At 37.6% G+C, this 23,986-nt stretch overlaps 1 protein-coding gene across 1 annotated transcript; it reads left to right on the forward strand.

The window, feature by feature from the left end:
• The first annotated feature begins 674 nt into the window (after positions 1 to 674).
• Positions 675 to 23,304, forward strand: LOC150075013 (glucose dehydrogenase [FAD, quinone]-like). The gene is made up of 8 exons (XM_090389039.1): positions 675 to 801; positions 1,928 to 2,130; positions 2,876 to 3,065; positions 15,785 to 15,856; positions 16,512 to 16,672; positions 16,770 to 16,947; positions 20,368 to 20,590; positions 23,008 to 23,304. The coding sequence occupies exons 1-8, from the start codon at positions 675 to 677 to the stop codon at positions 23,135 to 23,137; spliced, it is 1,284 nt and encodes a 427-aa protein (XP_090245165.1). The 3' UTR covers positions 23,138 to 23,304.
• Positions 23,305 to 23,986: the final 682 nt, after the last annotated feature.

The following is a 23,986-nucleotide window of genomic DNA, read 5'->3' on the forward strand; positions in this document are numbered from 1 at the left end:
AACTTGCGCTCCAGTCTCTTTAAATGATCAGACCCGTGCTTGGATACCTTTCATTTTCTCTCATTCAAATGCAATTTCATCACTAGATACGCTCGTTGCCTACGATACTAATGGGCTATGACGATAGGGAAAGTTTGTAAACTAGGTTTTCTGCGATCAGTATCAAAAATCATTCAGTAAGAATCGCGTCCTGCATACAAATTACGTTTGATTTAGTATTCAAAAAGGATTCTTTCGGGCAAGAAAGATAGGAAAACATACACCCATTTTCTTTCCAGCGTGAGATTGTTGCTACACTGTACTTCTGTAAACCTTTTACGCTGAATTACACCTTAATTTGATGGCATGACATCTGTTCCTTGTGATTTTTAATATTTGTAGGCAGGGCAGCGTTCTGTAATACTACTTTATTACAGAATACCCTAAAGGCGCTCGCAGTTCTACTTTACTAAAACTTGTTTGTCACAAATCACATAACAGTATTAAAAACAAAAAAAAAAGCACCGACTCTCCCCATCTGCGCAGACGAGCTAGATATATGAAGTTCAACACCATTATCCATACAACTCTACTACCTCAAAACACAGCTACTTGTACATGCACGCGTGCTCGCGCGCTGCGCTTAGGCCACCGGTCATTTTTCACTCTCATTTCCTCCTTTCTAATAACAAAAAATGTTTGATCCGTATTCAGCTCTAGCTGCTCTTGTATCGTTGTCGACTTCGATACTTCTAGTTGGTGAAGACAATGCGGTGTACGTGTCAAGGAGCCTCATTGACAAGGGGTACGATTATATCATAGGTAAGATGAACAATTTTAAATGCATTTCGTCATATTATGTTTGAAATACTTTATTAATATATGTTTTATTATACTTATTGGTGTATTTATGATAAAAAAGGCAATGGTTCCTGACACTGCGGTTTATTTATAGTGCAATACTCAGACGAGTCGTTATGAAACCATAAGAGGGAAATTAATATAATGTTTAGAAAAAAAAAGTTTTTATAAAGAAAATTTTTCATGTAAGTGTAGGATAGTTAATGGACGTATACTTCTAATATTTGTTCGAATGTGAAATGGTGAGGCAGCAGTACCGTTGAAACAATTGTCGGGGACAGCAAAACAAATTAATTCTCTTTAAGGAAGTGCTGTTTATTAAATTTGTAATTTATTTAAAAATTATTAAAGTTATTAAGGCTGTTTATTAATTTCGTGATTTATTAAAATTATTACATTTATTAAAGCTGTTTATTAAATTCGCAATTCATTAAATTTATTTTTAAAAAAATAATTTATTAAAGCTGTTTATTAATTTTGTAATTTATTAAAATTATTACATTTATTAAATTCGTAATTTATTAAAATTATTACATTTATTAAATTTATTAAAGCTGTTTATTAAATTTAATAAAGCTGGTTATTAAATTTATTTAAGCTGTTTATTAATTTTTAAAATAAATTTAATAAATTACGAATTTAATAAACAGCTTTAATAAATTTAAAATATTTTTAAATAAATTTTTAAAAGCACGGTATTGCAACATTAAAGCTATTTATTTAATTTGTAAATGTGCTGTCTGGAGAGCGTTGCATAGTTTTTTTCTGCACACGATTTTCCCTCCTGCAAATATGGCAAACCAGCCATAGAACACACGCGATTTACAGATACTATGCTGAAGCCTCACGATTTTCGAGATTTCCAAATTACGTAAAATAAGGAGCGGGCAACGTGTCAGATAAAATGTCATTGTGCGAAACGCGTGGTCAAAGCCAGACTGAGGTAATCATGCATAAACTTGTTTTCGTCATTAACGAATAAAGTATCATGTTCAATGTGTGAAATGCTTTTTAGAATGGATCTATTATTTCTCAAATGCATTACTGATACTTTTTTTTCGGTTTAACTCTTTTTGTGAATCCTAAGTGGGTGCTGGAACAGCTGGTTGCATTCTAGCTAATCGATTATCTGAGAATCCCAGAACAACTGTGTTGCTTTTGGAAAGGGGTATTCCTGGAAATATGGTGAGTGAGGTCCCTTTGTTAGCTCCACAATTACAGATGACCAATTTCGACTGGCAGTACAAAACTGTTCCCCAGAAACACTCCTGTCTCGGATTGGAAAATCAGGTAAGGATTCTTCGCACCAAGTGATGTTTCCATTTAATATTTATACAATAATAAATTATTTTCAATCAAGTTTTTCTTTCGTATTTATTGTCAAATGAAGCATCCTCGTTGATGTTTCCACTGTTTCTCGAGCACTAAAATATTACTGGACAACTCTTAATTTGATTTAAGGCTTTCTTTCCCAATTTTTAAGCCACAAATGTATAATGCATTTATGGATTCCTAGCATTACTGGTCTGATTATTATTCTTCCTTAACGAATCAACTTAAGATATTAGCCTGGTTTTAATACAGCGCGAAAGAATGTTGACTAAGCAGCTTAAAATAATTCTTACTAAATGACCAATTTTAAAAACTTTTTTGTGAACAACAAAAGCTCTGAAATTCCAAAGATTCTCACTATCACCTTACTTTTAACATCGATGAAAATGACCTTCGTAGTCATTCACATATTCAATGTAGCGCTATTTGCAGACGACTCCAAATTGTACAGCGCCACCTCAGGTTCAAATGATGAACAGTTTTATTCTTTTAACTTATTTATGATAATTATATGTTACTGTTATTGTACCATGAATTGAAAATGAGTTTCGTGTTGTGTATGGGTTGTTCAATAAAAAAAAAAAGTCTTATTAATCCGAATTTTACTTAATTGAAAGTAAAAATCTTTATTAAAATTCTATTGTACTGGGGAAAAAATAATATTACACACACAATTCTAAGATGGCTGACATTTCTTTTATAGCAAAGTTTGTGGCCGCAAGGTAAAGCACTCGGCGGATCGAGCATATTGAGTTATTTGATACATACCAGAGGTCACAGGGCAGACTACGACAACTGGGCTCGCAATGGCGCGAAAGGATGGAGCTGGGAAGATGTTGTGCCCTACTTCTTAAAAGCGGAAGATAACCGAGAATTGAAGAAAGCATCGGAAGGTTAGGTTGATTATATTTCACACAAAAATGCTTATTTAGTTTCCAGCACCTCGATATTTCTTAAAAGTAGTGAAAATATCACGCGCTTGACATTTCTTTCTCCAGGGAAACTCCGTTTCTTGAATGCTTCGGGCACTCTTTATACATGTATATTCAACATACAATAAGTCCAGAAAAATCGACCAATTAAAATTATTCAGATTAAACTCTTTCGTCACGCACTGTTCTGAAGCAGTAGAAAAAGTTATTTTAACTTTGCAGTAGCAAAGTTACTAAAAGATATTTAGTAACTTTGCTAGTACCTATAAGGTGGTGATTATCCCTTTTGCATACATATACTGCATACATATCTGGGGTACCCTCATTTTAGGGTGCAGAGATGGGCAAAGTGATTAGTGAGGAAAACAAAAGTGTGCTCTTAGCAAGAAATACTTCAATTCCACAAATTGCAGCGTCTGGAGACTAAGCAACTGCCAGGTGATCTGGGTGAGGTGTTTAAGGCTTAGAATGAATTGAGCGAGCTCGGTGCTCATGGGATTCTTTCTCTTGCTCACACTGTACACATGAGGTGGATAAATTCAAATTGAGGAAGGGATGATTGCAGGTTTTGCTGTGCGGAAGTTTGCCTGTAGCCAGCGGGTGGTTGTGGATGATATGCTAAGCTGCGATTTGCCTAGTTCAGATTGAAGAAGTGTCTTTATTGTAGTGGAAAAATGAAACTAAATATGATAAATGACAGACATTCCTTGCCATGGGAGCAAATTAGCCAGGCGAATTGCCAATCAAAGCAGACAAGTACGGATGTATACAGGAGAACTGTAGGATATGTCGGAATTAATTAGCATACAGGAACCGTCCAGTTGGTCTCGGATCGGAGGATCAGTAGTATGCCGGTTGTAGGATCAAAATGTTTGAAGATATTGTGGGGGTTGAAAATGGTGAATTTTGTGGGGGATAGTGTTCCTTATTTATTATTATATGTTATAATTTCTTATATCAAGAAATCTCTTTGCACTTTCAGACCCACCTCTCTTAACTTTGTATTTCCCCGTTTATTTTCCCCCTAATTTACCCACCTCCACATTAACACCTGACTTGTATACTGCACAGAAGATCACAGATTCTGGGAGAATAGTAGTTCGTGTATGTTTCCTCTGGACTGGCTGAGTATTCAGAATGACTCATTCTACACTCGATAAACATATACAATATTGTTTATTCACAGTATGTACATTAAAAGAATATATCATACATCATCGTTTGGGGATTATGTTAATTAATAGCATTATATGTGTGCTAAGATGTAATGATAATCATAACTCATATATCATGTCTCTTCATGTCTTTCTGCCTTTTCTCCTTCTTTAGTTTACGTTACATCTCATAACATTCTCTTGTCTTCTAACAATTTAAACTTCCCAACAGGGATTACAGCAGTGAGCATAACACCTATATGTGTATTTCCCTTCATTTATAAATCCCCGCTATAATCTTTCTCTAATTATTCCTTCCAAAATAATTACATGTGCATAGAACATAATCTCAACTTAAAACACGCTAGTCTCGAGTACATGCATCTAAATCTTCCTTGCTTAATAAACTTATCTTTGTGATGAAGTATACATATATCTATATCTTATGAACTTTTTCCTTCCTTTTATGCTAAACAATACCAAATCTATTATCAACTAAATAAAGACATTTCCTAAAGTCCTTTCCCTCAATTCAAGCTTAAAACTATTATCTGGTACTTACATAACAGCTTAGGGGATCACTCTTTACATAACCTTTTTCTCAGCTCAGGGCGGCCATCATCATCAATATAGGGCATCATCAGACTCCTACTGGAACTAGTCATCGGCTAAGGAACTGCTGCTCATCTACAGGAACTCTCCTTCGTTCAGGAACTCACCCATTTTCTCCATAAATGGGTTGTTCTGGCCCGCTTTGGGCGTCTGATCAGCTCGACGATACTGGGGTGCATAATAAAATTATCAGGACTCTCCTTATTTATCTATCGAGAAGCCAGACTGTATAACTCTTCCTTATCTTTCTATACCGAGACTTTTCGATCCTTATCACTCAGCTCCAGCATATGTGTTTCCATCTTTCATAGGGCATCTCCTTCCTATTTCTACGTTGCGGCTGACCTCTCCCAGAACTTGCCTAACGAATTTTCTTTGCGACAAACTGCTTCAATTTCCACTACCACATTCCAGCGATTCTCCAGGCACTTCTCGGGATTTCTTTCCGGCCGCACATCACTCAAGCACACCCACAGGAACTCTCCAACTTCCAAAAACTCCCAAACTGTCAAAAACTGGAACTCTAACTCCCTATCTCTTCTGTTGCATCTCCTTTTGTTCCAGCCACCCCTTCTATTCTGATCCAATCGCAGTTCGTTCTTCATCATCTCTATATTCTCATTTTCTCTCTCCCACTTCCGTCGTTTTCTTGGCCCTTCCCTTTCCTGGAGAAACATCCGACTTTCTCGAACTTTCTAGAAGCTTCGATAAACTTCCGGATATTTCTTTGTGATCATTCCTATTCACTTACCGCTATTAGTCCACTCTGTTTTTTCTCTACCGCTCCTTGAAATCAGTAAGTGCTCAAGGAGTCGGTTAGTTTTATCTAGCGGCTAGCCATTACCACAGGTGTATGCCGCATCCATGGTCCCCTCCACCCTCTTAGTTTTAAAAATTCTTCCTCTCCACAAGGGGGAGTCGGTTCCCTTGTTCTTTTCTTCCAAAGAGCTGCCCACTTTCTGTTTATAGGGACTTGAACTGGCCTTACGGTACTCCCATTGTACTTTTGTGGCCTGTTCAGCTACCCCCCCCGTTGTTACGCTAATCCACCCCTACTTAACTGTACGGTACAGAGCGATCGCAATCTAAGCTGAAAATCATCCTATGTAAATAATATTATATAGGATATAATATAAAGAAAAAAAAATTATATATTAAATATAATTTTTTTTTCTTGTTATGTTATAATATTTATAACATAACATTCCTTAGGATAAGTGTAAGAATTTGGTTCTTACAATATGATTACTTCTTAAGAGACAGGCTGAGTATATAAACTTATTAGACCACAAGGAAAGGCTGTGATAGTCTTGGGCGACGGTCACAAAGTATTCCTCATCTATATACGTGATCTTGGGCAAACCTCTGCAGATCGATATCTAGATCCTTGGCGCACGAGAGCATTTGCTGTGGGAGAAATCGGTCGCACAAGTGAAGAAGGGCGTGGAGATTGAACAGTTGCGGAGTTAACGAAAGATGAGACACTGGGAGATCCTCTGGGCGCAGGTAGGAGGGAGAGGGAATGAAAACAGACAGAAGTTTAGAACTCGCCTCTCTTCAATAAGCCACGGGAGCCTTGGAAAATTTAGTTCAGTGATAGTCATAGCTGAGTCTGTAACTTGAGCCTGAGAAAGCCCATTTGAGGAGCCAATACCCAGAAGTGACACTAGTTTGATGATGAATGCCTGCATACGATAGTGGGAAAGGGGAGTTGGTAATGTTTTGAATGTACCTGAACTTCTTGGGTCTATCAGTTACATGCTGCAGGTGCTGTTTACACATCTCTTGTGAGCAGCATTTCTACATGATGACTGAAACGAAATTTTTGGATCAAACAGGCTCTACGTCCATGTAGCTTTGAACAAGTGGGATGGAGACTCCTTCCAAGATAGGGTAGCTGATTGTTTGGGTGCTGTTTCAGTGGGTAGATTATGGTTTCTGGCTTTAGGGAAGTTAAACATAAAAAGGCACTTGGGGAGTGGATGTGGCGTGAATAGGATAGACGCGCAGGCTGAAATCTTGAGATAGATGGACACTGATGAGAACAAAGCATTGAGTGCTTGCATGGCTTATTGAGGATATTGATTGGTGAGTTAATCTTCAAGTCATCGGCATACTTCAAGGTATCCAAGGTTTCCTGGATAACTGCAATTAGCACCGTGAAGAGGAAGAGGAAGCCTGCGAAAAATCAACAGAGATCACTTAAAATACTGGCTATTATCCGTGCACACTTTAACTATGCAATTACAAAGTAGGGACGATATAAAAGCCAAAGTGACGCCTTCAATCTGGTAGTAGTTCTCAAGCAGCTTGAGAAGAGAAACGTTCAAAGAATTGAATGCTGATTAAATCGCGGTGGATGACTGCCTGTTCTCTGTTTTCAAATGCTCTGAGGATTTTGTTTTTGTTAGTGGTCCCCAGAAGATCGGTTACTGTTGATCTATTTGGGAATGCATAGTGCATTTTCCACAAACTGAGTTTTTTTCGAACAACTCAGCAGGGTTAGAGATTCAAAATCTTAAAAATCCAAATTCTTAAAACTCCTCTGATGCTGAGTGTTTATCCTTGGAATATGCTGACTGATTATTGAACCAAGCTTGCCCTTGATCTATTTATTGCATGGCTATCATATATTACATTGCTCTGAACTCTCCGCCTCTCCTTTCTAAAATTTCAGAAGGCTCAAAATTATTGTGGTTCAAAGTGTTTCATTTACGCTTAAACAAAAATTATTTATGGAAAAAAGTGAGCGGGTTCAGAGAAGAACAACCGGGTTAGTCCAGGACGCAAAAGGGTACGGCTCACCACGAAAAACTTCGGTTCTACAAATGCAGCGCTTGGAAACTAAACACCTGCGAGAAGACTCGATTGAAGTGTTTAAGTCTTTAAATGGATTGAGTAAACCTAATGGTAAGAGGACATTACTGAATCACAAAATTGTTGAACTTCCTTTATCTTCCTCTTAATATTTAAAGTATGAAGAAAAGAACGAGATAAGCTAATAGTAAACTTTCGGTTTCCTTTCTGTCTTATGACTATTCCCGTATTCAGCTCTTAATTCTTGGCCTTGCGTGTCATGTGTCTGTGTGTGTGTGTGTGTGGGTGTGATGTGCTAGTATAGGTTCACTCACTCCATCAATTTCTGTCCCACTGGCCCACTTGTAAGCGTTTTTAAAAGTTTGAATCCTGAAAGCACAGCTAACATGAAACATGCTGAATAACACGTTTTTACTCTTTGGACTCTCTGGAGTATGTACGTATATACAGGGTGTATCATAACATGAAGGCTCCACTTCAGGGACGGATTTAGGATCTAAAAACAATAAAAAACAGTTCCTGTAAACATACGTCTGATTTCGCCTTGTTTCCTACTCACGGCCATTTTTGTGTTCCAGCAATTCTTTCCACAAACTGAGTTAGCTTAGCTCACTACATTTTGATACTGTACATATGCTGTGATAATGAAGTCTCGTTCAAATCGAGAGGTGGCAGACATGCATCTCATGTATGGAGTTACTAGATGCAATGCAGACGAGGCAAGGCATCTGTGTGCAGAAAACTTTCCTAATCGTCATGCACCAAATAAGAAGACATTTCAGAGAATACACAAACGTCTTGCGGAAATTGGTTCATTTAGAAAACGGGTTTCAGATGGTGGTAGACCCATCAGAACCAGAACAGCAAATCCGGCAGACACCTTTTGATCGGGTGAGGAGGTCGATGATGAGGCGTTTGCAGGCTTGTATTCAGGCGCAAAGTGGTCATTTTGAGCATTTCCTATAAATGCAAGCAACTGAAATACAAAAATTGGTGTAACTCGGAAACAAGGCAAAATCAGACCTGCCCTCATCGTTAGCACAGTTGGTAGGATAACTGTTCTCCCCATACCGGGTTGAAAAGACCCGAGTTCGAATCTCGTCGATGACGGGAGGAATTTTCGTGGGCCTTTTTCACAACGTTGCTGAGTTAGTCGGTCTCGGGTGAGGGTAGAATGGTTTTTATCTCTGAAACTCGGGTTTTTCATCCAGTAAAACAGAAACTCGACCTCAGAACACACACAATTTATACATAATATACACGGAGTAACCTTAGTTGCTAATACTCCCAACAACGACTCAGTCCGATGTTTTTATGAATTTTTTATTTTTTTATTGACACAGTTTATAATAACTGGAAGCACCAAAACAGGTTATGAATAACATAAGGCAGCGATATAACCGATTACTCCTTAGTTGTCTGACTTGGACAACGAAGGTGTTAACAGTTGCGATTATTATTATTATTATTGCTGCTCTTATATTATTTCTCTCTCTCTCTGATTGGGGGTTCCACCTCATGACGGGTATTGCTACCAAGTACACAGGGTAGTTGTTGTTATGTCTGGTATTACTGTTGGTCGAGGAACTCTCTGACTATCCTACAGGTGTTCAGGATTGCGACTTTCTGGAGTTCCTTGTAGGTGTTCGCTGCGAGGACCTATTGCTGCTAGGCTGTTATGTAGGGTCTTTGGTACCATACCTGTGGTGGACACGATGATCGGGATGGTCATTACTTGTTGCATATGCCACATCTCCTTGATCTCCTGTCTTAGGTTCGTGTACTTCCTGATTTTTTCCCCATGGGTTTTCTGCAGGTTGCCCGTGTTGGATACCGCTGTATCAATCAGATAGGTAGCCTTTTCCTTCTTGTCCATAAGGGTTATGTCCGGTCTGTGGTGCGGGATGATGATTATTATTATTAACATCTTTTTTATTTCCACATCAGTGGGCACCCCTAGAACAACCTAGATTGGCTATAGGGGTGTACATTCAGAGGCGGATTTAACGGCGGGCGCACCGGGCGCGCGCCCTGGGCCCCGACATCTGAAGGGCCCATGCAAAACCCCAACAAATTAGTTTAACATATTAGTTCAAAATTTTGTGATTATTATTATGCTATTATTAATTATATTATACATATATTATATTCAAATTTTATTGGAAATAAAACATTAATAGCACATAATATTTTTTATTTATTTAAAAAAATGGTTACCATGTATTTTTGTTTTCCCTGTCTCTTTTTTTTAAGGAGCCCAATATTTTCTTCTGCGCCCGGGGTCTCAACCGACCTTAATCCGCTCCTGTGTACATTATAAATATTCAAGGCAATTACATTGATTCAATTAAAAGAAAGGAAAACACATTGTATTTACAACAATTTATAGACACTGAAGTTTCAAAACTTAAGCTGGTACAGTCAATAGTTATAGTTTATACGCTTCTTTCACGATGTCCTGTCTGTAGCGCTTCGAGCTGCAGAAAGCTGACCCTTCAATTCCCAGGGAGTTATATGGTTCGAACGTATTCGCCGGAAACACTGAGGTATTGCAGGTGTTGCACTGCACCGGATTCGTTCGATGGTCCGAGGGACTGTCGTCACTTCCCATATGTCAGGTGAATCCATTCGGCCACAAAGGAGTTGTGCCATTGTTTTCAGATTCCTCTCCTTGATGATGGTATACCATGGTTTCATACCGAGATTTGCGTACAGCACGCTTCGATAGATGGTAAAAGGGTGGCCCATCGCCCTGTTTAACCATCTCAGGTGTTAATACTCTGTCCCAAGAAATCTCTTGAGTTGAGCAGAGAAGGTCCCTGACCAAAGCACAGATGTATAGAACGGTACGGGGGGGATCAAATTTCTTTGGACTTAATCCAAGAAGAACCCTCTAAGCGTAAGACCGACCAGCTCCTGTCTGATTGCCCAGAGAGCTGCGAGCGTTTTCTGCCTGCCATATTGAGGTGGTCTTTGAAGGTTAGTCTGTCATCCCACTTCAATTCCAAATCGGTGTGAGAGTGAACCTTTTCAGTGACGATTCCGTTGATTTTGAGTGTTATTTCATTCTTTGTCTTCTTTTTGTGAAGCTCATTTGAGCTGCTTTCTGAGGATTCAACTTAGCCCGAGAATCGTAGATAATCCTGGAGTTCAACCAGGACGTTCTGTGTTTCAAAAGCGACTGCATCAACTTTTGCCGGATCATCTGATGTGACGAACATCTTGAGATCATCAGCAGATGAGAGTAAGTTTGGGTGCTTCGCAAGGAAGGACTCTAAAGCAGTAGCAAAGAACCATGAGGAAAGAACTCCCTTGTGGGATGCCGACAGAGTTCGTGGTGGTCTCCAATCTATGGTTATATTTGATAAGAATTTTCCTGCTGTTAAGAAGTTGATTTAGAATAACAAGTAGGTTTTCTTTGATTCTGAAGTAATGTTTCAAACTTTTCACAAGCTCTGTTGTGCAAAGTGTGTCAAAAACTGCTTGTATGTCCAGGAATACGATTTCCAGTTGTTTCTTAGCATATAGGGCTTTTTGGATTTCCCAGCTGGTCATTAAGAGATTAGACAATGTGCACCTTCTAGGAATAAGAGTATGGATATGCTGTGGTCGTTCGTTGAAACAGTGTTCGACTTGGGCTTACAGAATTCAAGCTTTAATGCAGTTGAGAATCAATTTAATCACGTGATACATAAATATATGAAGGGGAGGTTACTGAGCAAATTAATGATGAGATGAAACGGTTAAAATGGTGCTGCTGTCTATATTTTCGATGGGCCACTTCCGCACTTGACGTGTCCCAAAATACACTAGAACACAATGCATGTAATTTATTTTTAAAATGTTGATTTGTTAAATAAACTAAATAATGAATACCGCCCAGTTCAGTATCAACTGTAAGTGAATTAAATGTTACATGAATCTTGATTCTCAGATCTGTTTGTTAGATTGTCACAAGGAATAATTTTGTCAATATGCAGGCTATCTGGCTGCCAAGGGGCCCTTCACTGTATCCACTCCATCTTTCTTGAGTAAGCTAGGAAAGGCTTTCTTGGAATCTGCTAATTACTTAGGATATCCCCTTGCAGGTAACACAGGACAATCTATATTAGGTAAGTATCTACTATAAAATACTGCAACTTTTAAACATTTTGATCTCTTTTTTTATACAATTTCAATGATCGGAAGTGCATTTGCGGGTTCAATGATCGGAAGTGTATTTGAAGCAAAGTTAAGTTACAACCATGTTCTTCTTTTAATTGATGGAATTTTTACATGAGATTGAGGACGGCTTAATGTAATATAATATGATAAATTGGAATATGATTTCAGTTTACGATCTGAAGATCCGAAATATGCAAAATAATGTGGGCTGCAACAGTTCCACCCATTTTTAATTTAATTGAGTGCAGAACTTGTATAAATTGCATTTTGCATAATGAGAAAACTTACAGGTGAACTCTGGAAGATTCCAAGCAGCAAGATAGTAGAGAGCCGAGGTGGCCATAACTTTAAATTTGTCAAGAATGTTAATGTCAAGATTATAGTAGTAACAATATCAAAAGGGGTGTTTCAGTATGGAGTTCAAGATCGGACAATACCTATAACATTTTACGATACTCGCAATCTGGCCCCAACAGAGAAACGCCAAAAGGAAATGATAGCTAGGCAGCTCACTCTCTCAGCAATTTCGGAAACTAAGAACGATGAGCCAAAGTTCTCTTTTCAGCTGAGTTGAGATTTAGACTTGAAATATATTCTGGACGGATTCTCTAAGTCTTTGGAAGAGGAGGACCTCGAATGCTCAGTGGTATCGGAACCAGATGGAGTCCCATGTATGACTTTTCAATGAATTCACTTATACGAATTCCTTCAAAGTGAGGATATTTTCGGATCTACAGACCTAAATTCGATTGAGTATGTTCCGATGTTCTGAAACATTCTTCACAACGGTAACAGCGTATACCACCACACAGAAAGTTTCATATGAAAGAGATCAACAACTCCGAGTTGATGATCTTTGATTTTTGGTGATGACAAAATGAACTTTGATTTTTGGTGATGACAAGATGGAGGGGATGCACAAAATACCAATCTGTACGCAACTGCAGCTCTGAGGAAATGGTTGATCGTGTTCGTACGATTGGCCTGCGGAGTCCACAAAATATCAGCAAAGTATAAGCACGTGTTATGATTTGTCGTTCACTGGACGTTGAACGACAAACTTTAAATGGCGTGAAACGTATGTATATATTTCTTTTTTAATAACTTAATCTTAATAATACAGGACTATTAAGGGAATTAATATACCGAAAATATAAACCTGGAGATTAACGAGAGGTCAATGTCTTATAGGATTTACAGTGCCACAAGCAGCTGTCCGAGATGGTAAGCGTTGCAGCACTGCTAAGGCCTATCTCCAGCCTGTAAAAAGAAGACGGAATCTTGACGTGGTAGTCGGAGCCTATGTAACAAAGGTATCATTTTGACACCTTTCTTTAAAAAATATTGAAAACATCAGAAAAAAATTAAATACTCGTACTATAAATACTGTACACTGCTTATGTTGCGTTCCTCTTAACATAGTCATATTATTATGACTAATTAAGATTGATACCTTAAAAATAAACGTTTCACTGCATAGTCTATTTGAACCTGCATTACATCATGTCATTAGGTGTCCCTTTGGGGCAGTTGTCTTCTATTTGCACTGAGTTCGGTTCTATAGGAACTCTAAAAGATCTTTAAGTAGTTTTAGTTATAGAAAACCAACAGGCAGCTCAAGATCATTCATACTAAGGAATGAGGAAGAAGATGGAAGCCTACTGCCGCCTGTTGGTTTCTTCTTACTATAGCCTCTCTCACGGTTGGAGGTTTTGCTTCCAGCAACTCTTCTATTTCAACACATTTAGAACATTCGAACCGACCATAAGACGACATCCAGATTAAACATGATATAATGATATCTCATGGACTTTAGTTGCCTTCAATAATATTTTCAGTCCAACCGAATGCCATGCCCTTTCTGAGGATGGACTTTAAGGTTCGCAATATGTGCGATTAATATTCGAAGGATCAAAACAAACTGTGTTTTGTTCGAATTAATAAATGCATACATTTAAAAGTATGAAATAAAATGCAAATTTAAGTATATTTAGGAGCACGTGTTGATCTAGAAACATGATGCACATTTTATAACGAAGGCACATTTTATAACATTTTATAACAGAAATTTCTCGGTGGGAGGCAGAGTTAAATAAAATAAGTTAATCTTTATTCAGGATAACTTAGTGTCTCTCACCGTATATTACATCCGTAAGACAAGACCCCTTGCTGTTTCTTCCCTGATTTATACATACCCTGCAGAAATCATACGATATTAATCCAATTTTTTTTATTTCTAGAACTAAGAGGTTAACTTACGTATGAAATTTATATTTAATATCTTTGCTTTGCAGATTTTAATTGATGACTACAAAAGAGCCACTGACGTTAAGTTTTTCTGGCTTGGTGTATGGCATGTTATAACTGGCATCAAAGAGATAATTCTCTCGGCTGGAACCATAAAATCGCCACAGTTGTTAATGCTGTCAGGAGTTGGCCCAAAGAGTCATCTGAAACAGCTAGGGGTGCGTATACGAAATAAGCATTTCTTCTTATATTCTTCTTTTATATTTATCTTAAAACTTAAATAATTTTGGTTGAAATTATGAAAATGTATTTCTTGAAGTCTGTCCAGTGGCGTGTCATCTGTGGAGCTTGGACTCACCCCGAGCTCAGGACCCTAAAAGAAAAGAGAGAAATGACCTTGGTCAAGAAAAAATATTGCACCAAAGTCCAAGTTCATGAAGATAAGTTGAATCCTGTATATCAATCCAATTTTAACATATGGTATAATGCCCATAGAAAGTAATTGATCAAGATTTAAGGAGTCCAGAAGCATCACGATAGTAAATAGTTTAATGATATTAAATAACAATATAAGTGGTCAGTGTGATGACTTCGTTTATTCATGATAGAACTTGCTTACATAGCTTTTACAAAGTATAAATCAACATTACAAAAACTTTGTGATTTTCATAGACTGGTGGTTTTTATGCGATGGCAATACATGAAACGCTTGCTTAACTTGGCATTTAGAGCAGAACCATACAGTGCAATATTAGAGAGACTGCTGACTTGGGAATTATTCTCCGACATCCGCCTCGATGTGTCATTTTGATGTCGTGTGAAGGAAAAGGTAATCACTTCTATTGAGCTGCGTGAATTTTATATAATCTTTACAAAAACTTTCTAAACATAATTAGTTACAAAATATCTTTCTAAATTGACTTAAACCTTTAGCACATCTTTTATATCGGCGAATATGCTGCCGGTTCCTAGTTTTAGGGGACAGACACGTTGGGTGTTCCTCCCCACCCATCGTTTAAGAGTTTTGAAATGTGTCACACGGAATAACAGTTGTATTGTGTGTCACCTAGAGATAGATATTCCATGGATCAGAAGGACTTTCAAAATTGTTCAAGATTCTTCTGATTTTCTTTCGTTTTTTCTGAAATTTCGAAAGAGACATTGGGCAGGATGGGCCTATGGTAAAAGGAGACATTTATCGAGGCCGCTGCTAGAGCTGTAAGAAATTTAACATGTCAATAATACGTACGTTAACGGTATAATGTTAGGGAAAGGAAGTTAGATTTGGTACAGTTAATATTTATGCTGTATTCTTATCTCAAATGTATATTTAAAAAAATGTATGTATATTTAACACATTTGCTGAGGTCAAGGCTTTTGTAAAGTCGGCAGCGCGAAGTGGAATGAAGACATTCTTAATTCATGGGATTTAAAACAATTTTTAACAGAAATTTCGTAAATCATCAATTTGATATCATAATATCAAATAAAGAATCTTTTTTCTTTCTTAAGATCTGTTATTCATTAACATAGTTTCTAAAATAAATTAGTTCTCTTATTCATTTTATTCTTATCCTTGTTTATCGTTTTTGTTTTAGATTCCGGTCATTGCAAATTTACCAGTGGGACTTAATCTTCAAGACCATTTGACCACGGCCGGTATCCATTTCACTGTAGAGAAACCTTATTCGTTGCCCACCGAAAAAGAAAAAGCTTTTCACACGGATAACCTTAAAAAGTATTTGAAAGAGTTTAAAGGTAAACATAATTAATAGAGTACATATCAGTATATTCCTTTTGCAGGAGTTAGTTTCCCACTCAACAGTTTTGGAAAATACTTTCGCACGTCATTGAACAAGACAGATCTATTGGAGTCATTAAGTGAACACAGTTTTTAGGATTACAAATGCTTAGCGTATTGTTTAGTGTCCTTGGTCAACTCTACTGGGATTCAGATCTCCTCAAACACAGCCGCTCAGTCGAATTTAAAGCTAAACTCAACTGAGCAACGTTGCCAATCCACGAGTTCTTATTACCACGCTACATTGGATTAACTGTACGGACTGGCTTCTTTTCTTCATTCCACCCCTCAATAGCTACCCCTTACAGATACAGCACACATTTAACAAATGTTTACTTATTGCATAATCTGACTTAGGAGAAGATGGTAATTTTACAATGAATAACAGAAAAAACCTACCAACAATAGCGGAAACAAGACATCGTGGCCTTAGGAAAAACTAATTAATTCATCACTCTCTTAGCTAGGATAAGCCAACTGGCTTATCCTAGCTAAGTTCCTAGATATTCTTTGGCTTCAAGAGATGAAAATTAAACTTGATTTTAAATTATTTGTTTGCTTCAACTTCCAAAGAACTTTTTTAGATTCAATGCTTGTTATCCTTTATTCCAGGGCCCCTTACTTTGCCTGCAGGACGAGAAGGAGTGGCATTCATCAAGACGTCTACATTTGACATCTCAGATGATTTGCCGGAGGCAGAAATTCAGTTTGTGTCTAGTCCTCCAGCATCTGACTGGGGGACATTTAAGAAAACAACTGGAATAACGGATAAAGTAAGTTATTCTGTAAAGAAAGATAACATAAGTTGTTCTGTTATTGTTAGGAGTAGTTCTACAGGAACATTTTTAAACCCGAATTTTTTTGTTCCAGATATGGGACCATTTCTACTCTCCATATGTATCTAAAGACACCTACTCCATGTTTCCTATTGTACTGAGACCAAAGAGTAGAGGAAGTATCAAACTACACTCGATTGATCCTTTTGACAATCCTCTTATTGATCCTAACTACTTGTACCATCCAGACGACTTGGAGACTTTAGTGGAAGGCAAGTTTTGATAAAAACTAACGTACATTATTATTATTTTTTATGATTGAACGAAATTATTGTCAATAATATACAAATCATAAGTTTCGAGGATGTTCGATCTTTGCTCTTCATTGATCTTACTGTTGCACTGTCAAAAAACACCAAAAAAAAAAGGATTCAATTAAAATTCCCTCACTTGGATCGAATTGTTCTGCGTGTAAGGATGACCATGCTGAAGTTAATAGGCACTTTTGCGATCACTCAGAAATCTTATTATTAATATCTGTTTATTTCTCCTTATAGATACCAGTTAGAACCTTTGACTTGGAGGGATTTACATACCTCAGTACGTCAGCTGATAATTTACTTTACAAGTTTTTCATCCTTAAGTGTAATAGCCACAGAAAATTAGGAGATTTGAAACGGATGCTTGTCTTTTTTTGGTTTGAGTTAATGAACGTTTTTAGATGGAGGAATTTTCCGAGGACAAAATAAATTCCATTTAGATAGATTTCTGGGATTCATTAGTCTGACATTTGGTATTAGAATGATTCATGGTAACTCCCACTGTTCTGTAAGAAGAAGAAGAAGAAGAAGGGATGAATTCAAATAACTTTGCATTTAACAAGTTATAAATTGTTCCATAATGTGCTTTAATGTTAATTAACTGATTGTCTGTTAATTAACAAGTAATGTAAATGTTGTGAATATTTCAAAGTTAAGGTTTTTGAGCAGAATGGGATGTGAACTTTGAATGAATACCTTTTCGCCTAGTATAAAAGTGATACTGGTGTCGTCTTTCCAGAGTCGATCTGGAAAGAAAATATCTCACGAAAAATGTATTTCTTTGAATTTGTGAAGTTAGTCAAGGATCTTAGAGCGGTACCATAAGAGGGCTGAGATATCTGGAGATTTTTTTGATATCTTCTTGGTCAGACTAAAAAGATCCTTTGGAACAGTGCCCACCATGTCATAACTGCTTCAATTAATGCGAGAATTTGCGAAGAGCAGCTGATTAAGGTATTCATTTCCTTGTCCTAGAAGAAATTATACAGCAATATGCTACAACAGGGAGTCTTCCCAGACACTTGGCTAAATTACGGAGTCGTCGCACTTCCATGGTTGTTGTCCATAACAAAATACATTATGCACTACTATGAAGATCACCAAACACCTGTTCACAGATATTAACTGAAAAACTCTTCATACCTGGAAGCAAGGCTCAGACGTATACGTTGTTTTCTGGGTTGGAAGGTAGCCTTTGATTCCGCACAGATTAATCCTCTCGAGTCTCCTTGAGAACTACAACGGTTTCGCAGGAAACATTACTACACTCCTCATAAACTGCTTGCCAAGAGGTCCCTAACCTTCCAATAAGGTAATCACTGCTTCACGAAATACGTGGTGAAGAAGTGAAGCAGCGACCTACCCCCGGGGGGGGAGAAGTCGCTGTCAGCATTGATATTTTCTGCAATATTTCTACCACTCATGAATGCTACCTGCATTTTTAGCATATTTCGACGATACTAGTATATCGTCGATGTCTCACCGATGTCTTATCCACTCAACTATCTTCAGTACGCATCTGTGCCCCTTCTGCCAATGTTGTTGTTATTTGGTTTTTAGGAGCATTAGCAACTAAGGCCATATTGCTCCGGGATATGCGGTGGTCATTTCCTGAGCTTTCCGCATCCTCCGTATTTGGTGGTGACGGGCTCGAACCCCTGTCTAATCAAGAAGCGTGTGCTGTGCACCGCTGCTCCTTCCCACCTGGCTACGGAGGCGCCTCTTCTGCTAATGTGCCGCTATTTGGGTTCAAACTGAATCGTGAAAAATCGAGATATATACCTTCTCCCTTAAAGCACAAGCAGACTTCAATCCAGCATCCTCACTGTGACACTCTGTTTCAGTCCGTCTCATTCAGTCAAATTCTTATTCGGATTTTCGCCCATTAAGACGAAAATGTGGCCTACAAAAAAACATGTCCTGGTCTTGCAATCGCGCTGAAAAGTGCTTCAGGATTTCTGGGACATGAAACGACCTTTAAAGATCTCAGAATAAAGAAACAATCAAACGATTCCTCCTTTGTTATTTCAAATCTATCCTGGGATACGCCGTGGAAGTTTGGTCTCCCACTCCTAAGTCCATCCTGAAGAAGCTTTGGAGGCTGAAATTGTGGGTCCTAAAATGGTCCAACAATTGGAATCAACTGCCTTACACCACCTCAAAATCACAGCGCCACAACAACTTCTGCAACACTCTCAACACTTAGCTATGGGTGGCTCACTCCATAGCATAAGACTTCATCAGGAAGATCGTGGGGTGGAAGGTTCTCAGGCGGAGATCTCCGAAATCCTCCAGTGCTCTGCTCAAAGCTACAGAAGGTACCTTCAAGATTAACCTTCAAGAGGCACTTTCCCAACTGTATCATCAATGCACTGAATTCATCTGACATTGACGATGGGCGCAAATCCCTGTTCAGTTGCTGCAATTGTTACTGCAGTCAATACTGACTCCTTAGTGAGGAATCTTTGTGTTATTACGTACTAGGGATGGAGTAGTTCATATTGCATTAACTTGTATTCAATGCTGCAGTATGTTAATTATTATATTTAGGGAAATGTTATAATGAGTTTATTTTACTTCAAATCACCAGTAAACGCTGATAGATTACCCTGGTTGTCAGTAACAGATGCTGGAGCTAAGAATTACGAGGGCCAGTAATTTTGGAGAAAGTCCAGAATTTGTAGTTACGCTTCTGTATTAGGTTCAAATCATGTGCGTTCACGAGAATTAATTTTATAATTTATCGATGCTCCTGTAAAAATTCCTGGAGATTCATTTCTACATCATAACAAGGAAACAAAGTACAGGGAAAAGAAAAAGTAAAGGAAAAAAGACGACTGAAAGTCAAGTGCAGCCATCACGTGAACGATCACATGGCTACGGAATAATTGTCCGATGATATGACGCTAGTTGTTCTGATGGTTGGAGTGGAGCTCTTCACTGCTGGGAGAAAAGATTTTTCTGGGTTAGAGTGACGTCATTATGGTGTCGACGAGACCTGGGAAACGAGCAGCTGCGTGATGAAGAGGAACGTCCGGCGAGTCGTGACCTAGTTGGAGTTGCGGAGATAGAATGCTGGGAAATCTTGTTTGTGAAGAATGTTGATTATCCGGACATTAATGTTTAAGCTGCGGTTTTTGATGGCTCTGTCAGGAAATGGACTTCCTGAGACAGCCCTAATTGTACCCACATTTTTCATAGAGCTTAGAAATGGCACAATATTTCTACCTTTCTTTTGATCAAATGCTTTAAGAAACGAATGCTAAATTTTCTTATGACAATTCTTCTAACAGGGAATTTGAATCTGAATTAATCTTAAAATAAGTAATTGTTCAACTGAGTGAAAATACTCATTACAGTTATTTGTTTTAGCTATGAAGCTTAGCTTCAAAATAGGATTATCACCGGCGTTCAGAAGGTTGAACGTAAAACCATTCGAAACCCGAGTACCAGGTTGCGAGAACTATCCACATTACAGCGACCTCTACTTGGCATGTGTTGCTCGTACACTCACTATGACATCGCATCATCCAGTAGGAACGTGTAAAATGGGGGACCCGGAAGATCCGACAACAGTCGTAGACCCTAATCTTAGGTAAGTTAAAAGAAATCTGCAATTCACAGAATTAAACCAGATTAGATTATTATTAGCATAGTTTCGCTCTGGTCTCCAAAGAAGACTCTTCTAGTTTTGGTAAATTATTCATATTTATTATGTCCAAGTTTTAAACAGATTTATTTTATGAGTGTGGACCGCATATTTGTAATTAACAAGACTATTCAAAAATAAATGTCTGTTGAAATAGTCATTAAATAATATCTTGGTTATGTCGATCTTCAGTAGGTGTTCAATCCAAAATAACTGTCACTGTCCTTAATATGGTTGTACTACTGTGATGATTATCACTGGCATCACCTGATGACAATAGTAGTGTGATTAGTTCTATCGGATATCCGGGAGAAACAGTTACAACTGCTATTGACATCAATATCCGGTTTTGTGATATCTGATAGCTCAGTCACTCTAAAGCTGCCATTTGTAAAGGAGGGCATTGACTGTCTGAAGCGTCACCAGCATTTAAGGCGAGTACTTAGGTAGATGTTACATGACTTGCATTAGCTCTGCGGGCTTCGTGATAATACGGCAGGTAGCAGGGAAGCATGAGAACACTAAGTACTATTGGGCGTACACGAATTCACCATCAAATAGTTGTACAATTCGTGTACTCCTCACAAGGTTCTTCAACCACGTTTCTTAATAATTTAAAAAGGATTTGATTTCTTCCGGATGACACTAATGACGTTAACAAACTAATAACAAGTATTATTTTCTAAGGGACAATACTTTCAGTCCATTTGCCATCAAAGACTGATAAGAATTACCGGAATAACAATTATATGGAGTGGAACTGATCTGCTGTGAGATTATTGGGTTGTAGTTTAATGCTAGTATTCGAATTTGTGGGAAGAATTAGTTAAATTAGCTTAGATTTGTCTGGCTGCCCAACTGGTAATCAAAAATTTTAATGTTCAATGGGCGAGGTGATATTGTTTGTAGAATATCCTTTTACTTCTAAACTCTGATGCATTTAATTATGTTGGCATCGAGAATTTCGGTATATTGAAGTCTTTGAGAGAGAGAGAGAGAGAGAGAGAGAGAGAGAGAGAGAGAGAGAGAGGCTTCGAGTATTTGGAATAGAATCTGTTCCTTGTACCATTATTTAAGTATAAACACGAGAAAAGGCGTTCGTAACCATTATCAATTCAGGAATCAGTTGTTATTTAACATTGCAGCAGTGCGAAGTGGGATTATCTTATTTTGTCTTCCAAAGAACTTGCTTTCCTCTGTTGGGCTACTGTTTTAAAGTCACTATACTAGTGAGGTTTTTCTCTTTGCAAAGGGGAGACATCATTACCATGTAATCATGGTGCCATTCCGTTTTGGAGAATTAAAGCTGTTGTCTAGACATTTCAGATTTCTTTGATCGGGTTTTGGACTCTGGTTAATCCACATTTTGTAGATGGGTGGCCAGTTTTCTCCTTACTGCTCACTGTTTGTGTAGGATGGCAGATGTTTCTGTTTTCTAATGTCTCGACCAGTGCTTGCATACCGCAATTTCTTTCGCTTGTTTTTTATATTGTAGATCAATTTCTCTCTCTGCCATTTACTGGATATTCTTTTCACAAATTTGCTAATGGAAGTAAAGTACATTTCTTCTTCCAGTTTAAAGTCTAGCAGTTTTGTTCTGCAGAGAACAATTACCTTCTTGAATATTCACCGTCAGTTCCTCAATGCTGATCTGCTGGTCATTCTCTAGTGGAAAAGACTTTCTGTCCTACGCTGTTTCCTCAAAAATATGAAAGCCTTCTTGCACCAATGCTCGTCTTCAGTGAAAAAGATTTCAAGAAGAACACATTTCTTTACTTCGATTAACTTTCCCCGCCATACAAACTTGCTCCATCCCACAAGTCACTAAGACATGGACGACTCTTAGTGAAGATTCTTAGTCTTACTTGGGAGTTAAACTACGGTTATTCTACAATATCATCACACAAGCTTAGTTTAATATTGCTGGCCTATCGCAAAGAATCTGTATCTTCCTCGCTGTTCCAACCTCGGGTTGGGTCAGGTGAATCAAAGCCTTCCATCTTTTTCTATCTTCCCAAATCTTATCTTCTGTCATTCTCTCCCACTCAATTCCCTTCGTTTCCACATCTTCCCTAATCCGATCTCTCCATCTTTTCCGAGGTCTTCCTCTCAACCTCTTCTTGTCGATTTTCATCTCAAACATTCTTCTGGGTATTCTGTTCGAGTTTATTAAACAATATTCTTGCAAAGAATATTTGTTTAATAACATGAATGTTATTTTAGCATTGAAAAATAAAAACATATGTCCTAGATTTTTATAGGAATAGGATTTTTATAGAAACGCATGTTCAGATTTTTTTATTTATTGATTAAAAACTAGTTATTGGTAAGAGGCATATAAATTTCTCACTGTTTCGTTTCAGGGTCCAAGGTATATCAGGACTAAGAGTAGTGGATGCCTCCATTATGCCGAACTTAATATCTGGTGACATAAATGCTGCGGTTATTATGATAGCAGAGAGAGCAGCGGATCTATTATTGAAAGGCGCATAAGGACTTTGTTACCTCATAAAAAAGCCATAAACTCAGCAGAACCAGTAGGAGGTAATCAACGAGAAGACCTTTAGTTAGTGGGCAGAAAGCACTATGAACTATACTATCACTTCCTTTCGTTCTTTTAGCTACGTTGTCTCAAGAGTCAACCAAATTTTTATGGACGACTAAACAACAAAGGATGAGTAGCTTATAAAGTAAAATTTATTACGAATACCAGATTAAGCATATTTAAATTCCGGAAATCTAATTTCATTAATGATCATTTGGTATAATAAAATTAATTCAACTTTCGACGATGTTTGAGGAATACAAAACCTGCTTGTTAAAGTATATCTATTCATGCGTTGCATAGTTGAAAATTATACACGGTATTTGAGGTGAGCATATAGAGGACAATCTCATTGTGGAGGCACCTTTTAGTAGTACAATACACAGGGATTGATTACGCTCATTAGACAAAAGCATTTCTCCAGTGGAGAAATATATTTCTTCACTGGAAATATATAGAAGTTTTGTAAATAAAACGTTCGTGTTCATATCCGCATGGTTAAATTCTCCTCCGAAATGGATGAATTCAATTTGGAGACACTCGTGTTGTCCACGATCCAGTAAAATATTTTAAATTTAAATATCAGCAACATTTCTTACTTTCCCTCATTAATTTAAATTGTTTTATAACATTGAACTTATAAACTTCGTCCACGTGCCAAACTTGTTGGTAAAGTTCTTTCCCTAACAATATTTAGTAATAAAACAAACGTTTTTGTACAGTTTTTATAAATTGAATAAAGAAAAATTTCTCTTTCTACTCTGACTTTTTATTTGTAATTACTTTACACCAACTGT

The sequence above is a fragment of the Mastigoproctus giganteus genome, chromosome 14, assembly GCF_048544385.1.
Source record: "Mastigoproctus giganteus isolate SK-2022 chromosome 14, ASM4854438v1, whole genome shotgun sequence".
Lineage (NCBI taxonomy): Eukaryota > Metazoa > Arthropoda > Arachnida > Uropygi > Thelyphonidae > Mastigoproctus > Mastigoproctus giganteus.

Excerpts from the sequence above, each read along its gene's own strand:
- LOC150075013 (XM_090389039.1), top strand. The coding sequence starts at position 675 with ATGTTTGATCCGTATTCAGCTCTAGCTGCTCTTGTATCGTTGTCGACT. Across the intron at positions 15,857-16,511 it reads GTATTTGAAAGAGTTTAAAG|GGCCCCTTACTTTGCCTGCA; the intron begins GTAAACATAATT and ends CCTTTATTCCAG. Across the intron at positions 20,591-23,007 it reads GTCGTAGACCCTAATCTTAG|GGTCCAAGGTATATCAGGAC; the intron begins GTAAGTTAAAAG and ends GTTTCGTTTCAG.